The 18,808-nt window shown below is 35.9% G+C and overlaps 1 protein-coding gene across 41 annotated transcripts in view; it reads right to left on the minus strand.

Annotated features, from left to right (window-relative positions):
• The window catches only part of FIP1L1 (factor interacting with PAPOLA and CPSF1), a 76,729-nt gene extending 58,411 nt beyond the window's left edge, over positions 1 to 18,318 (minus strand). For 9 of the 41 annotated variants that reach the window (XM_054553257.2, XM_009240012.4, XM_054553255.2 and 6 more), the window contains exons 1-8: positions 17,934 to 18,262; positions 16,748 to 16,792; positions 16,605 to 16,644; positions 12,870 to 12,927; positions 11,322 to 11,425; positions 5,143 to 5,207; positions 4,393 to 4,500; positions 3,883 to 4,013 (exon numbers count right to left, since the gene is read on the minus strand). In XM_054553257.2, the coding sequence (XP_054409232.1) occupies positions 3,883 to 4,013; positions 4,393 to 4,500; positions 5,143 to 5,207; positions 11,322 to 11,425; positions 12,870 to 12,927; positions 16,605 to 16,644; positions 16,748 to 16,792; positions 17,934 to 18,018 (636 nt within the window). In that variant the 5' untranslated portion in view covers positions 18,019 to 18,262. 41 annotated transcript variants of the gene reach the window in all.
• Positions 18,319 to 18,808: the final 490 nt, after the last annotated feature.

Below are 18,808 nucleotides of genomic sequence, written 5' to 3' on the forward strand. Positions count from 1 at the left end.
AACAAAACTTAAGTCTACAACCTTGAGAAGCTAAATACCCAAATTATGCTACCACTGTACTAAAAGTTTGAAAAATATTTTTGAAATTTTCTTTGGCTGCCTATCACAGCTTCAAAGTTTAACTTTACAAACAATATCTTAAAAAAAAAAACCCTGCTAAGTAAACTAAGGTACATCCAAATAATAAACTATGTATCTATTTTAAATTATATTTATAAAAAAATTTAAGAACTTATGAAAACATTACTACATGTTAAAGTCAAAAAAAGGAAAAACAGACAACCATAAATAATCACAATTTTGTTTCAACCCATAAGAAAAAAATTAAGAAACCAACAAAATTTAGAACTTTGAAATTAGATTAAAAAATAGTAACTGACTGAGCAGACCAAAGAAAACTGAATCCTAAGTCAGCAATGAGAAAGCAAAGACAATGATTATCATGTCAGGACCCTCAAAAATTCAGAAATTAAAAGCTCCAGCTACCAGAACATTTGCATCAGCCAAGTGTATACCCTCTAGATAGAATACTGGAATACCTTATCTGAAAAAATCTGATTACCACAAAAAGAAAAACACCTAAAAATACTAACATCAGGGAATGTGAAAAAACAGCCCTCCAGTGAAGCCTGCAGTCAAGCAAGTTCTATTCAGATGCACAGAGCTTCCAATCAATTTTAGCAGCCCACCATTACATGAGTGAATGGCCAACAATCAACAAACATTTCAGAAAAGTCTAAGTCAGAAGATAAAAATAACTAACTTAAATAATCAAGTTGAAAACAGACTATGCAGGAAAAGAAAAATCTAACAGAAACGAAACAGCCTATCATTAATATCCTTTGAGAGAGGAGAGAAAAAGATACTGCATTACTGTAGGCGTGAATAAGATGCTACAACTAAATAATAAAGAAAAATTTTCTTGGAAATTAACAACAGAAATGAAAACTAAGTACAATAACATTATAAGAATAAAAAATTCTCCCAGATAATGGAAAAGATGAAAAAGAGAAAAACAATAAAAAAAATTAGAAGACCATTCGAAGATATCCAATATTTATCTAGAATAGAAAAGAAAGCAGAGAAAAAAGTAAAAGAAGAAAGTGTTCCATAAGTGAAGGATATGTGCTTCCAAATTGAGAAGGTGCAACTGAATGCTTGGTACAATGGATGAAAACAGACCAAGACACATAACTGTAAAATTTCAGAAAACTGGTGACAAAGCTCATACATTCACAGTCGGGGGGGCGGGGGTGGCGGGGGGAAGATCTATGCATATGTGCACAAACGAATAAAAAATATTTTAAGAAAACGTTGTAGTCAATGTTTTCTCATACATACATGTTATCTATTCCCACTAGTCACTTCTCTTTTTCCACTCACTCTAATTAAATAATTACACAATTGTTTTTGTAGCCAATTGAGTGGCTTTATTTTTATACCTATTAAATTTTTTCTTTTATTTTGCTTTTTAAAAAAACGTTATTCATATTAAGTATATAAAAGGCTGTTACCTCAAGAATGTCAAAACACTGTTAAGTGTTGAAGCTGTATGATAAGCACCTAAGGGTTCATGTGTACTATTCTACTTGTTACTGGGTTTGCAAATTGTTTAATGAAAAGTAAATAAAGTTATCTTAAAGAGGCTGATGGGTTGTCTCACACTTAAGGATGAAAAAATTCTATTTGCAGCAGATATGAAAATAAATTTTAATTCTTAAATCCACTCCTTTGCCCATTCATCCTCATAAGTGAGTTCAGGCCCTAGTTCATTTTAGTCCTATAGTATGGCAACAGCTCCCTATCTGTTTCACACCCCTTTCATTCTACAGCCCATCCTGCTGCCAGTTCCTTTTCTAAATACCAGATCTGCACTTAATTCTACTGCTCAGGAACTTTCAAACAGCTTCCTATTGGCTACACAAATGTTTGCAGACTAGTTTAAAATCAACGTCCTGCTCATGATGGCCCTATTTCCACCATTTCCTACGGACCACAATATACATAAAGAAAAAATGTTTGCCACACATATTCTTAATACACACCCTATTCCCAAATCAGTATTTCTACCAAACATATTAGTATTTAAACACACTATCAAGGCAAGAAAACCATGAAGACTGTACCCATCGAATTAAAATCTTTCATTCAGAATCCAATCAGAATGGAACACTCTATGACCTCCTCTCACATAACCAAAAGAAACTTCAAAATAAATTTTTCAGTACACAGTATGTATATAAAATACACATTCATAATGGCTACCTTCAATGAGACTAACCCCTAGGAGTTTCTTTTTATTCTCTTTTTAAGTCTACTACAAAAAATAAAGTATACAGAAGCTAACAGTTTATGATGGCAGTTCTCATTTCTATTAAAAGAAAATAAAATGCACTACTGCTAATGAACTAGTTCATTAAGACAACTTTTCTACTCATTGCAGTCAAGTTTAATATATTCAATGCCTATACAGACAATATAACCCAAAAGAAACTGATGACCCTTTAAAACACAACAGACATCATCACATACTTTCAAAATATTTGCAAAAGAAGAACCAAATACTTACGCAAAGTAGGATGTAAATTAAAATAAAATTATCTATATAGAACTGTGTACAGTAGAGTGGTTGTATCTGCAGACATAGCACACACACTGCATAAGGCAGTATTCTGATGGACAGGGCTGCAAACCCAAAAGGGGAGCAGTGGTCTCTTTCCAGTCCACTAAAGTTCCCTGAGTATACAACCCCATCTAAAAGCCACTCCCAATCTTCATCCCAGTGTCATTCAATACAAGAGTCAACTATTAAGGTAAAGAAAAAAGAGTACACAATCAGTTTTCCATAAAAGAACTATGACAATATAGTATTATTCTTTGGACTGGGTCTATGATCATACCATGGTATGGAGGAGCCAGAAATCAGACTTGTTATGCAAGTTGTAGTATCAACCTCAAAGTCTCTCACATATACCTAATCCTTTTAAGAACCAATTTTTAAAATCAATGGCCTTATCTCATTATGTTGAGTTCTCAAAGCCTCTCAGAGAATGCCTAAGATTTTTGAAGATATCTTGAGCTATCAGGGCATTACACCAATGATATCAGTGTTATCAGTGTCATAGAGATAAACAGTATGCCACCTTCCTTACCATTTTTGTAAAGAAAACAAAAAAGTTTCCAATTCTGTTGATAAAGATTAGAGTATTATCTACAATGAGAGCGTAATCTGTTGCCACTAACTTTTCTATCCTACAAACATGTATTACGACTCAAAATGAAATCACAACATATAGCAAAGAATAGTTTTACTCGGCATTTGTTAGTATAATAGGCTATAAATTCACATGCTTGCAAAAGTGGAGATAAAACAACAATCAGCAAATTTGTAAGTCACCAGGAAGCTGAAGGTTTGGAAAAAAGGTAGCTATTTCCACTTTAATCTTGTCCCTTGAGTAGTGGTATGGGAGCAGACTCAAGAACAAAAAATGAGAGCAACCAAGGATAATTTACTAAAATTCACCTTAAAAAGATTGAATCTGCCATCTTGGATCTCTGCACCTGGTGTAACTTCCATAGTACAGTCTTCGGCCTAAGTTAGATAACATATTCCCCATTAAGATACCACATAATATTTAATTAATAGGCCATATAAAGACAAACTAGCTGTGGCTAGTCTGTGATTTGAAAGCAAGAACATCAGATAATCATTAAATACGAAACTCTAAAAGGGAGGGAAGGGAAAAACAAACATGGTAAACAAAATGGAATTTTTAAACTATCATACAGCATTTAACCACTTTTATAGGGAAGCAATTTATTTGGGGAGTAAAAGTGGGACGGTAGACAAGCCAAGGGTATTCCGGAGTATTTATTAATTACCGTAATTTTATTTGTAGTAGAGGTTACTGGTATAACTTCAAGTCCCATTCGTATCCTCTTTTGTTTTTCACAGTAAGCTTTCCAGGTATCTTCATTAAACCCATAATTAAAATAATCAGAAAGATCAGCACCTAAAGAAAAAACACAACTTTAGTGTACAAATATTTCAGCTCTATTTTTATGCAGCATCAAAAATATACTAAACTATAAAAATATAAATTTAGAGTTCTATCAGTTATCACTCTATCATTTATGGTGGCAAAAATACTATAACATTTTTGATCAAATTATTCCCTTTACAAACGCCATTATAATAAACAATAAGTCTACATTTTAAGTAATACAAGGCCACCAGTAAGATTTAATAATCCAAGTCATTATTACTCATCATTTGCTTAAGACAATTAAAATTATAATGAAAAAATAAAATTCTAAATTGATGTTCAAAAAAATTTTCTGATGACTTCACACTAAAAATATTGAAATTAATATAATCCACAATAATCTTACCAGGTTTACGCCATGGTTTATCTTCAAAAGAATCCAAATCTACCTCTAAGAGTGGAACTCCATTAATGCTTCCAGGTGCATCAAGGTCTACTCCTTTGACTTTTGTTCCTATTTTATAAAATTACAAAATGAAGGAGCTACATTTGCAAGAAGCTGGGAGATACCATAGACAAACAGAAAATATAAACACCTTTTTACTATTCCTGGCACAAATACACAAACAGAAAACAAACATCTTTTTACTATTCCTGGCAAAAAACCTGGCAAGGGTTCCCAACAAAGCAGAGCCTAAAACACGTGCTACTGGACTCTTTCCAGAAAAATTTTTACCAGTCTCTGTGATGTACGGTCAAAAATTACTCTTTAAAAAGAGGTATTATCACCTTGGCTAGGCGCAGTGGCTCACACTTGGAATCCCAACACTCTGGGAGGCCAAGACAGGTAGATCACTTAAGCTCGAAAGTTCAAGACCGCCTGAACAACATGGTGAGACCCGGTCTCTACATAAAAATACAAAAATTGGCCAAGCATGGTAGTGCACGCCCACAGTCCCAGTTACTTGAGAAGGTGAAGTGGGAGGATGGTTTGAGCCCAGGAGGCGGAGGTTGCAGCGAACTAAGATTGCGCCACTGTACTCCAGCCTGGGTGACAGAGCCAGACTCTGTCCCCGACTAAAAAAAAAGCTATTAAGACCTATTTAAGATATGTGCCTTATTTCCCTACTGATGCAACAGAAAATACAAACTTTACCTGTAGTTCCATAAACTCTTCCCCCTGTCTTGATGTTAAGATTTACAGGTGCTGTACCATAACTCCTAAAAACAAACAAACAAAAAAAACCAGAAATTATCCTGAAAAGCTTAAACAAAACAGTAATATATTCCATTTGTAGAAACAAATTATACAATCACATAGTAAATGGATAGTGCGACACACATTTTATTTCTATCTTTATTTTTTAAATTTTGTATAGAGGAGATCTCATACCATGTTGTCCAGGCTGGTCTCGAACTCCAGAGCTCAAGCAATCCTCCCATCTTGGCTTCCCAAAATGCTGAGATTACAAGAGTGAGCCACCGTGCCCAGCTAACACACATTTTAAAAAACATTTTAAACTGATTTTTAAAGTCACTTGCTCAATAAAAGGCAAAAACATTTAAAAAAAAAAAAAAACAAAAAGCCTGACTTGTTTCCATTTCAAAAACCTTTTTGCCAGTAACTCAACATTCTACTGTAACAAACTTCACAAGAAATAAGGCTAAGAAGGGAAAAATAGTTTATACCCCTTGTCTTCATTTCCTTGCCTCCCCGTTATTAAATATACAGCAATCTTAAGCATAAGTAAAATTCCTCCAACTTGTTGTCAAATCTAGTGGCCTTTCAGTTCTTCCTGCATTTGATATTGTTAATAAATCCTTTTTCAACTATTCATGGAGTACTCAGTCCATAATAGAAATTTATTGACAAGAAATTCAAAAATAAGTCTAGCATGAAAGCAGAACAGTGTTTGCCAGTGGTGGGTGGTTAATGACCAAGAGGAAAAATGAGAGAAACTTCTAGGATGCCAATTACGTTTCATATCTTGATCTGGTTGTAGTTACATGAATGTATATATTTGAAAAAAATATTAAGCTGCTCCTTTTTAGATGTAATATAATACACAGTGATAAAGAAAAAAATATCTGAAGTTGGACCAACCCACATGCAAATGTTTTGTCAATTGCTAGTTGTGTAATCTTGGCCAAGACACCTAAGAGTTGTATACAATTATTTGAATAATTCATTGCATTTATACTTGTATAAATGAGCCTTGTATACATTTTCTGTAATATGGGGTTACAGACAGTTCTTTACTTTTTTATATAATGGATTCTTATATATGAGTAGTATTATCAAATATACTAATTAAAATAGACTTTTCTGTTACTAGGGAAGTTAGAAGAAAATGGGAATGGGCAAAGAAGGACCAACTCCCACTGAACAAAAAGATATCAGTAAGACGGCCGGGCACGGCGGCTCACGCCTGTAATCCCAGCACTTTGGGAGGCCGAGGCAGGTGGATCACGAGGTCAGGAGATCAAGACCATCCTGCTAACACCATGAAACCCCGTCTCCACTAAACAACAGAAAAAATTAGCCAGGCGTGGTGGTGGGCACCTGTAATCCCAGCTACTCAGGAGGCTGAGGCATGAGAATGGCATGAACCCAGGAGGCGGAGCTTGTAGTGAGATCGCGCCACTGCACTCCAGCCTGGGCGAAAGAGCGAGACTCTATCTCAAAAAAAAAAAAAAAAAAAGATATCAGTAAGACCTCAAGTCATAGACGTTTTCAATGATATATTTCTCACATTATATCCATGTTATATATTTGGTTCTTTTCTCTCAGAAGTTCAGCCATCTGGACTTCAGATTCACTGCTTTGGGTCTAATAATAATTACTTCCATCTTTTGTCTCTAAAAAAGATATCAGTAAGACCTCAAGTCATAGATGTTTTCAATGATATATTTCTCACATTATATCCATGTTATATATTTGGTTCTTTTCTCTCAGAAGTTCAGCCATCTGGACTTCAGATTCACTGCTTTGGGTCTAATAATAATTACTTCCATCTTTTGTCTCTAATGTACTACATTTAAGACTTAGGTTTAGTTACATTTGCACTGTCATTTTTCTTTTCTACTTAAAAAAGAAAAATGTAAATTCAATAAAATGTTTAAGTAATTGTATCAAATAACTGTAGCTCCACAGCTAGAAATGCAAAAATTACAAAGTGGACCAAATATTACTGTCAAGCAGTACTATCGTCACCAACTTGAAATAATCATTTTATAGACTGATTAATTCATGTAATGCTTACTGAGCACCAAACCATGTCAAGTATGGTTCTAGGCTGAGGAAAAAGTGTGAGGAGCTGGACAAATATGGTTCCTGCCTTCACGATGTTTACATTTTAACAATCCAAATTCAGAAAAAGTGACTTAGCGGTATCTACATATGATGTACATGATTTTTCTACAAATGTAGAAAAATCAAGGATTTTCTCTAAACTGTTCTCTTACAGGACAGTATAGAATAAAATAGTATTTTTATAAAAGGCTTAGCCACAAGTGTTCGATAAATGAGCTTCTTCGCTTTCCATTCAGCTACTTTCTATTCCCTATTCTGCCTTTTAAAACATCATTTTTTCTTTTTTAAGCCACAAGCCTTTGTAGAGAAGCCTGTGTAGAGAAGCTCAGTGGTATGAAAAATTGCAGAGGCAAATTTGATATAATGTCCAATAGATCCCCATGAAGTCTCAGACCACTCTAAATGCTAGATCCTATACTTGGATTTTCTATAGGAACTTCAAAATAAACATGTCAAATGAATCTATTTTGTGGGAGGTGGGAGCAGTAGCACCCACCTGTACCCAATTAACTGCTCTAGAAATCTTTAAGTCACTGAGCCCTTTATCTCCTCCTCCATCCACAACCAACCAGTTACCCATGTTATTTGTTTCTATTTATTCTTTGAGACAGGATCTTACTATATTGCCCAGGCTGGCCTGAAACTCCAAGGCTCAAGCAATCCTCCCCCCTCAGCCTCCCAAGTCCATGGGACTACAGGTGTATACCACATGCCTGACTATATTTCTGTTTCTCTAATATTCAAATGTACTATTTTCCCATTCATCTCTCTACTACTGCTCCCTTAGTCTAGATTATCATCTCACCTGGACAACTACTTCACATCTATTAGTCAATGTCTCTCCATCTAACCCATCTCAACTACTGATGCTAGAGTTATCTTTTCAAATGATATGACCTGTCTAAAAACCTAATTAGGGGTGTCTAAGGGAAAGAATACAGTCATGAGTCCTTAGTTTCTGTTTCTGGTTAGGCCAGTAAAGCCCCTTCATCACCCCTCTTTTCCACTGATCACTGGAGACAGAAACTAAAAACCATGGCTTTGGGCAGCTAAAAGCCTAAAACAAAGCAAAACAGAACAACAACAAAATAAGATACATTGGACAAGCTTGCAAGGTCTACAAAGACATAGCAAAAGCATCCTAACTCCTTCCATAAGTGATTTCAACCATCTCTTTTCGTCTACCTTATCCTCCAGCCATGTACTTCCTCCAAGGCATGCATCTAATACATTTATTGTTAAGCAGTGTCCGCCGCCTAAAAACCACTGTCTCCCATCTCAAAAATTATTCAAACAAGTTCAAATGTTACCTCTGGGATCTTCTCTTCAACACCTGTAGGCTTTTAGCAACTCTCCTCTCAAACCTTTTGAAAATCACTTTGTACATGTTTCTATTCTAGCACTTATGTTGCATTGAAAATATTTACTCAACATGTCTGCCATCTTCACTACCTCTGGAAAATGATAACTTCTTGTATTCTCATCAATTAATACATTCACAGATAAAAAATTGCTGCTTTCATGTAACTTTATCTAATTCGTTAACTTCAGGAAACTTCATGGTGATTTTACCAAGAGTTCTTTTGTAGCATGGTAAATGTAAAAAAAAAAATAATAATAATGGAATGATCACAGATGGTTTGATAAAGGCACATTATCTTTGCTACTTAACACAGTGCCAGATAAATTATGTCTTTAAAAATTATTTATTGAGTACATAAATGGATCAATCTCACAGAGATAGGTAACAAACTACTTTCCAAGATAAAGTATTCCTACTTTAAGAGTTGCTTTTCTTCATACCTTACTTACATATAAAATGAACTTGTAACAAAGGTATGTTACCTAAAAAAAAAAAAAAAAAAATGCTATTTTGTATTTCCTAACAATTTACAATAAATCAGTTCAGTACCACTCCTTGGACACAGTTTGTTCTTTAAATTTGCTTCTGAAAATGCTGTGCATACGTAGATGTTTATCAAATTTCATTTTCTCACTGACTGTTTTCAAGGGATATATCTTGAAATATAGAGGTTAAACAACTTTACACTCTTCACAAATGCCTGTACTTTACTTTCGAAATGCATAAAATGAATAAAAAATAAATCAACTGATAAATGGGTAAACGCATAGATAGAGGGATATGAGTTCAAGCAAACAGAGCAAAATGTAGATTGTATAATCTAGGTGATGGGTAAATGAGCATTCACATGTCAATTCCTTCAACTTTTGTGAGTACTTGAAAAGTTTCATAATCAAATGTCTAAGGGAAAAAACCTTCAGAGACAACTGTAACTAAATAACATTCAGTTTATTTAGTCAATGACCATTTACTGCACACTTAACTATATTTAAGGCAATGTGAGGAAGAGAAAACTTCATAAATCACAGTTTCTTGTTTTTTTGAAGAGTTTTGAATACAATGGTTTCTACTCTATAGAAATCTAAAGTGTCTAGAGGTAATAAATATGTATAAACATAATTACAATGCATAAAACTGAAAATTGCTGTAAGAAATAAAGTTTAGTAAGGTACTATGGAAGTCCACGTATATTTAATATTTGAGTGCAATTTCTACCAAGAAAAGGTCCCATTCATAATCCAAAAAAATTGTAATTTGCTTCAAATTGTTCTATAACTTGCAAATACAAATAATTTTACATAACATTTAATGAACATGCAATTATTACAATTTTATATGTGTTCCTTTTGCATCATGCAGATAGTAAAGCCCTACTAGTGCTACAGTATAAGCCCGACTTTCTCATTAAGTAATTATTTACTTTCCCAAATGAGAATGAGGAGCACATTTAGAATATCCACCCCTAACATGAAAAATGAGCCTCTTTACTCTGTTCCCTAAAAAGGTGCTAGGATTTTAAAATTACATGGGTAGTCATTATTATAATACAAAACTGACTATGACAATAACTGAATTGGCTTTAAGCTTCCTGAAATGACTTCTGAAAACAAATGACTCTACTAATAAAATATTTAACAATATTTTTGTATACACTGGTTGATTCCAGATGAGGTTGCTTAATGAACTATAGTGAAATTAATGTATTTTATGTTTCCAATGCATAAGCTATAATAACCACATCATACAGCCAATTTGAAAAACTCTTATTCGCCTATCGTAACTAAATCACAATTCGTACTTCAATGTATTTCCCTTCCAATCTTTCTGTAAGATTCTTTATGCGCTCAATGAGTCAATGACAGTCCATTTACTTGGTCCAGTTTATAGAATACAAAATTTGAGACAAACATTGGCCTAAAAGGCCTAAGGGAGAATTAGAAATCTGAAAACACTATTAAGAACAAAAAGAAATACTTTTGATATTGTTTTTATTAGACAAAAAAATTAAAAACCTAAACTCAGGTCTGGATAAGTAATAAAGTGAAATAATAATAAGTACAGATAGAAATTACAATTTAAGGATTTCTAATTCTAATCAAAGAATTTATAGTACTTTTTTTTTTCTTTTTCTTGAGACAGAGTCTCACTCTGTTACCCAGGCTGGAGTACAGTGGCTCGATCTAGGCTCACTGCAACCTCCGCCTCCCAGGTTCAAGTGATTCTCCTGCCTTAGCCTCTGGAGTAGCTGGGATTACAGGTGCCCACCACCATGCCTGGCTAATTTTTGTATTTTTAGTAGAGATAAGGTTTCACCATGCTGGTCAGGCTGGTCTTGAACTCCTGACCTCAAGTGATTCACCCGCCTCGGCCTCCCAAAGTCCTGGGATTACAGGCATGAACCACTATGCCGGGCCTAGCACTCAATTCTTTTATAAAAACACTTTAAATTCAGCATCAAAAACTGCTGCTTCCATGTACCTTTGCCTAATCAATTAACTATTTAAGCAAAGAAGTATCTTCATGAAACTTTAACAAGTTCTTTTATGTTAAAATAGAAAAACATAAAAACAATGGACTCAACCACTGAGAGTTTGATACAGGCACACTCTCCTTACTATATAGCATTTACACAATTGTTACTTACTAAAAAATATCTTACCCATACTGTGGTGCTCCCGTTTTAATGTCTCCTATAGTGACATGAACATCATCTTCATCATCATCACTGTCACTATCACTATCATCTTCGGTCTCCGTTACTTTCTACATGAACATAAACAAATTATAAAATACATTCAATAATCCATTTCAACATCTAATACTAATAACTAAAAAAAGTAACCACCCTGTTTTTTTTTTTCTTTCTTCTTTCTTGAGGCAGAGTCTCACTTTGTCGCCCCGGCTTGAGTGCAATGGCATGATTTCAGCTCACTGCAACCTCCGCCTCCCAGGTTCAAGCAATTCTCCGGCCTCAGCCTCTAGGGTAGCTAGGATTACAGGTGCCCACCACCATGCCCAACTAATTTTTGTATTTTTAGCAGAGACAGGGTTTCACCATGTTGGCCAGGCTGGCCTCGAACTCCTGACAGGTGATCCATCCACCTTGGCCTCCCAAAGTGCTGGAATTACAGGTGTGAGCCACCATGCCCGGCCCCACTCTGTATTTTTTTGAGATACAATTTAAAAGTTACAAGCTTATAATGCTGCCACCTATTTCAACTCATAATTTTGATGTTCTACATGATAAAAAGGATAAGACTAAGAATAAAGAAATGAAATCTTTTTTGGCATCATCTCCTTTTGGTAAACAACACCTCATATTTTTTTTTAACTATCATATCTGCCCTTCTTGCAAAAAGGATCTAAAGCAACTTACTAAGATACCTACAAGATAAAATTATAAAAAATAAGTATTTGAGAAGTCTTGGCAAAAAACAATCTAAGAGGAGAACAATTTTAAGATTCACAGTGTCACAAATACAAAGTACCAAATCAATTAAAGAATTAAAAAAAAAAAAAACCAAAGCATAAGAAGTACCAAATAGTTAAGTAGAAGCTCAGTTATGCTTGGTATTCTTGTATACCTAGAAGAGGCCCTACATGCAAATTCTACATTTGTGAAGATTTTACTTTGGCTCTTAAAGGCTATTTTGTGCTTAATCACATCATAGTAAATAAGTAGATCACATAGGCAAAATACTTTTTTGTATACAACTTCAAACTTCCAGAACAATAACTTCCTTCCTTTTATAGGATTAAAATGTACAAATATTCATAGGACCAATGATATGTTCATCTCACAAAATATCAATGGCATGCAGGGATGCAGTCAAGGACTGTCACATACATTAAAAAGCAACGCTAAAAAATCATAACAGTGAAAGGTTGTGGGACTCAAAACTTGCTCTGAAAACCAGGCTCACTACATTCAGTAGATTCATAACCATTCATTTCCTTGAAAGCAATAAACATCAAGCCTTTGCACATACTATTTTCCTCTGAAGTCTTTCTACTATTTCTTTTCCTCATTTTAATTCCTATATATGTTTTTAATGGCACCAGATGAAGTAGGAAATGTAAGAAAGGGCCAGATAACACCCGATACTGAAGGTAATATAAAATGCCAGCTTGCTTTCTATGTAAACTGTGAAGCTATTGATAAAGATTTGTATCAGGAAAGTAACTGGATTTCAAAGCCTTATGTTACCGGTTTTGGTACACCATTTTCAGCAGTTTCATCTTCAATTCCAGATGGAGGATTAGCACTACAAACAACAAAAGTAAGTATACATGTCAGGCATTATTTTTCGGAAGTACAGATAGATTATGTTAGTATTTCTAAGCTTTAATAAAGCTCCTAAAATTATTGTCTCCACTGGAGACAGTAATGGTAAAATCTGACTGTCTTATTCCATTATTTCTAGTAACTTGCATAAGACAAGTACTCAACATTGTAAGTAGAATGCAAATGCTAGGCTGGGTGTGGAGGCTCACGCCTGTAATCCCAGCACTTTGGGAGGCTGAGGCAGGTGGATCACGAGGTCAGGAATTCAAGACCAGCCTGGCCAAGATGGTAAAACCTCGTCTCTACTAAAAATACAAAAAAAAAAAATTAGCCAGGCATGGCGGCAGGCGCCTGTAATCCCAGCTACTCTGAAGGCTGAAGCAGACAACTGCTTGAACCCAGGAGGTAGAGGTTGCAGTGAGGCTGCAGTGATCATGCCACTGCACTCTAGCCTGGGTGACAGCGTGAGATGCTGTCTCAAAAAAAAAAAAAAAAAAGAATGCAAATGCCTTCACAGGTTATAAATGATTTATAATTTGATGGGCTATAATTCAAGCTTTTTACACATTTTAAAAATATATGACAAACTTAATCAATTTTAATTATCCTAAATCTTTACTGAACATCCACTATGTACCAGGTACTACTACTATAACTACCCAGATCTACATAATACAGCTTCCTCTTTTCCTTGGTGCTCAAGAACTCAGATTTGTGGTATAATCACATTAACTCTTTCAGTATTCAGTTAACATACGTGCTTCTTCTTGGTTCTCTGTGTTATCAATCTTATTGAAAATATGTCCTTTGTTGAATAAAAAATAAAATTTTAAGATTAAAAAATGTATCTTCATTCAAGACTGTTCTCCAATTTGATATTAATAAGGAGCTAATTCTCATGAATGATAAAACTGATTACTTTTTTAAGACCAGTTAATACTTGAACTTGTCCTTTCACAACAAAACTGATATGTAACAATAAAACATTCACATTCCCATGAAACTCAAGCATATGGTCATTTACCAGCAAATAACACTTCCAGTACCATAGTGTAATTGGTTTCTTACATTTTTTAGTAATTAAAATTTCAACAGTGGGAATTAACCATCACCTCATTTTACAGATAAGAAAATTGAAGTATAAAGCAAGTAGCTGATTTGACCCAACTTTCTAAATTATTTAGTAGCATTCTTAACAAAAATGTCCAGATGTTGACACAGTTCAGAGCACTTTTCATTAGATTTCTGCTAATCTCTTCTAAACTTCACTTTCTGTCAGGTAGTTTCTATGTAAATCAATTTGATCTTTACAGTGGCATTTTATAGCACAATCACCAAATAAAGCAAAATGAAAGATAAAAAGTCAAAACATAACTGTTATATTTTCATCGTTCTACTGCTTGCTTCAAGAAAACAAATATGCAGCTGTAATTGTTCAGTACATTTACCTCCTGCTGAAATAAGCTTCTAGGTAGCCAGAAACAAGTCCTATTTGCTTTCTATGTCACAAAACAGTATCCCTTCTTTAGTCAAAACTTGGATAGATAAAACACAATTGGAGACTGCAATGCAATGTTTAAGAAAAACAGAGGCTTCAGCAATGAGCCAGTCAGTAGGAAACGGGCAAATTCTAATAGCAGGAACTTAGGTGGAGCAATGCAATGATGTACCAAGCCAGATAGCAGTAGGTTTGGCGGAGTACCTTTCTTCAATAGGCCTACTCTTTTGGAAGTCTTAATTTTCTATCACCATTAAAATGTTAGAAACATGATAAAATTTTAAGCTTTTTCTAGAAAAATAACACTGTAAAGGAAGTTGTCTTTTCCCCCATAGGATGAAATCAACTCAACGGCTCCCCAAATGAAGTTGCAGAAAGGAATATAAAGCTATGTTGACAGTGACACTCAGGGAAGGTAGAAGATTCCCTCCAATAAATTTTAGCAAGTTGTGTATTGCAGAATTAAAATTAAAGAATGTTTGATTAGAAAGTAAGCTTTTAAAATTGTAACCAATAAAAATAGAAAATAATGGGATAAAGATTATCATATAGAAAAGTATACTTGATTGTAAAACTATACCCTGTAATTAATTTCTTGACCAACTGAAGGAATGGGTACAAAGAAAATTCAATCACTTTCATAACATAAATTAAAACTAATCTCAACTTTGTGGTTGAGATCAGAATTAGGAACTGAGTTGAATACATAAATTTTAAAATGAAATAACATTTCAGATAATATACCAATGAGTGAAAAGACTATAGGGGATTTTTTGGGTAAGGAAGTTGAACTGTAGTTTCAGCTCCTCCTAAGCTATTTCTACTTCCATTTCTCACTTTTTCCCTCTATCCATTTTTTGTTGTAACAGCTTTGAGATACAATTCACATATTACACAATCTACCCATTCAAACAGGACAACTGAGTTTTAATATGTTCACATAGTCCAACCATCACAACTATCTAATTCCAGAATGTATGCATCACTCCCAAAAGGAACTTTGTATACATTAGCAATCATTCACCCAACTCTTAGTAACCACTAATCTGTCTCTACCGACTGGCTTCTTTCGCTTCCACATTTGTAAGGTTCATCCGTGTTGTAACATCTACCAGTATTTCATTTTATTGTCCTTGCCCAATAATATTCCACTGTATGGATATAACACATTTAATCTATCCATTCATCAGTTGATGCAGCTGCAAGTTTTTTTTTTCCCACTTTCTATTAAGAATAATGCTGCTATGAATATTCACGTACAAGTTTTTGTGTGAATATGTTTTCATTCCTCTAAGGTGGAGGACTCATATGGTAACTCCATGTTTCACCATTTGAGAAAATGGCCAGGCTGTTCTTCAAAGCAGCTGCACCATTTTACAATCCCACCAGAAGTGTATGAGGCTTTTATTTCTCCATATCCTCACCAACACCTGTTTTATCTTTTTGATTGCAGCTTACTCGGTATGAAGTGGTATATCTTCCACTTTTTAAACCCAAATGTTCTTTAAAATCTTCTAACTACCTCTCCCTCCATTACAGACACTAATGCATGTGGTCAGGGTAAAGCCGACATCTCCATGTACTTTGCATGGGTTGCTTTTTGAAATCTGGGGTAAAATTCTGACTCCCTGTATATGTTCTATAAATGAATACTTACATTTTTCTTACAATCTAACAAAGAAATCAACCTTATAACAAATCAGCTAATCACATTTTTAATGTAAACAATACATAGCATTGAAATTACAACCAAAGTGCCATTATATCATCAAAAATGTTAATAAACTGGAAAAGCAGTAGTAGTTTGGAGTGTTCCTGATTTACTTAAAAACATTTTCAATTAAGTTAAAATATTTTTATCAGTAGCTTAATGATTATACTGTATACTTCACTACTGAATTCACTTAAGAGTAACAAGTTACTTAACAGTGTAAAATCTTAAGTTCAAAAACTTTGTCCTTTAAACTACCAACAAATACAATTGGCATAAGATTAGGTCCTGAAACTGGAATAATCCTTAAAGGATTCAATGTCCTCCAAAATGTTGTAAGTCAGTGTTGTAATGAAGCCAATGATTGTAAGAAAATAATTTTGACAACTGACAGAACCATTGTATCACACAACCTGTGTAATAGGCATCAACAGAAAATTTCACTAACCTGGCATTTTCTTCCTCTGGCCTTTCAACTTCATTTTCATCTACCAAGTAAAATAAACAAATAAATAAATAAGCAAACAAAATAAACCACTTTTAAAGAAACTAGTATTATGAAAATCTGAAGTGATCATCACAAGCACTAACCTAGGTCCTTTGCCAAATCACTGTGCACATGCACGTCCCATGGGCCTATAAGCACATCCAAAGTTAGATCACCTTATAATTACTTAACAAGATACGTATTTTATGGAAAAAAAATCAGACTTTACTGCTATAAAAATAAGCTTAAAGAGGTATTGAAGATTTCCAGATCTTTGTAAAAGAAATCCTACACATTCACATTTCAAATAGTAACTAATGCTAAATCTTGCCACCAAAGATAACGATTTTTTTTTACAAGTTTATCAAAGTCACATCATCAAGGACCTGCATGGTGCCCAAAGTGCACTTTTACTATTCTATTCTAAAGACAATCAAGAATGTATGTTTTAGGCAAGGAACAAACATTAACTTTCAAATCTGGTGTAATAAGCAAGAAGGGATTGTGACTTAAAAACCAGATGTCAAACAAGTACCCTTCTAGAGAGAAGTACATGATGCATTAAATTTATTTTGAGAAAAAGAAATACATGAGATGACACTGAAAACTATAAGCCGAAGGGTCATGAGATACCTCCATGATGTAGGTTAAACGGCAGTCTCTTAAAAAAGAATAACTTCACCTTAATACAGGAGACATTCAGAGTTTTCTTTATGGGCCATCTTTCTCTCTCTCTCTCTCTCTTAATTAATTATTTTTAAAGCACGACTTTCAGACAAGGAGGTACCCTTGCAGGTGCATTCCATACAAACTGACCATCAAGAAACAAGACGTTAGTTGTACAGCATTAACTTTATTTAGCTATTATTACAGAATGACTGTTTCTGAAAGAAGGGACAGGAAGGGCACCCTAAGGCCACAGGGCAAAAACAGACACGAAAAAACACCACCTCAGAATCGACAGAAAAAAATAAGGGTAAAGAGCGCAGCAGCGAGGCGATCGAGACGCCCCGGGGAAAGCACAGCGAAGCCGGGGGCCAGGACCGGTCACAGCCCCCCAGCCCGGCCCGGCCGCCACAGGGTGGGTGCGCATGGTGGGCGTGGGCCAGGCGAGAGACAGCCGCGGGGGCTGGGGGCACGCGCACGCCGCGCTCGGCCTAAGTCAGGCCGGACAGGACTCCCAACCAGAGGCCCGAAGCGGCGGCGCGAGAGGCCAGGAACGCCGGCCGTTTGAGGGCCAAGAGGGGAGGCCTGAGAGAACCCGAGAGACAGGGACAGGAAGTTTCGTACCGCCATAGAGCCACTCTTCCTCCTCATCCCCTCCGGTCCCGCCGCTCAGCTCCGACACTAGGCGCTCGACCTCGCCGGCCGACATGGCCGCCCCGAGCGCAACTTAAACGCGGCGATCAACAGCCCCCTCCAACCCCTTCCCCAGCCTCGCAGCCCCGAGGCGCGAGAAGGGCGCGAACCCGCCGGCCAGCGAACGAAGAAAGCTCGAGACTCAAATCCCAGGAAGGCGGCGGCAGCGGCGGCAAAGATGAAGCCTCCAGCGCAGGTCCGTCTGCGCATGCGCAGGAGACCCAAGCGGCGCGGCACGTATAGGTGGCTTCGCTTCCGCGGCGGCGGCCACCTGGGCCTGCTTGCGCCTGCGCGCTGAGGTGGGCCCCGCCCCTCTAGGATCCCGCTTTGCTATTTTGCTTGGCTTCCTCCCGTGGCGTCTTGAGTCGGCCAGGGTTCCCCGCCCCCACGCTTCTTTTTAATAACCCGTATTGCCATTGCTGGAGAGTACACCATTGTTGCCTTCTACTCTTCGTGCTCTTTCTTCTCAACTTTTTATTTGTTTTTTAATCTTCCGAAAGGCCTTCTTTTATTCTTTAATCAGCCTTGATACAGAATCATTACCTGTCACTCCCTTTCCTCACTGAATAGAGAAGAAATCACAATCAGTACTATTTCTCGAAAAATTAATTTTCACAGCCAACAAAAGCAAAACTAATAGATGAAGAATGCACCCTCCTTGTTAAAAACCATAAATTACTGTCAAGGTCAAAGACCGCCTCATTCCCCTACCCGTCTCTCCAGAGGTAGCCCTTGTTACAGATGCATATCCTGTTTGGAGTTCATCATTCCGAAATTTCCTATACACTTACTTCGTGTGTTGTGCT

This window comes from Pongo abelii, chromosome 3, assembly GCF_028885655.2.
Source record: "Pongo abelii isolate AG06213 chromosome 3, NHGRI_mPonAbe1-v2.0_pri, whole genome shotgun sequence".
NCBI classification, from domain to species: Eukaryota; Metazoa; Chordata; class Mammalia; order Primates; family Hominidae; genus Pongo; species Pongo abelii.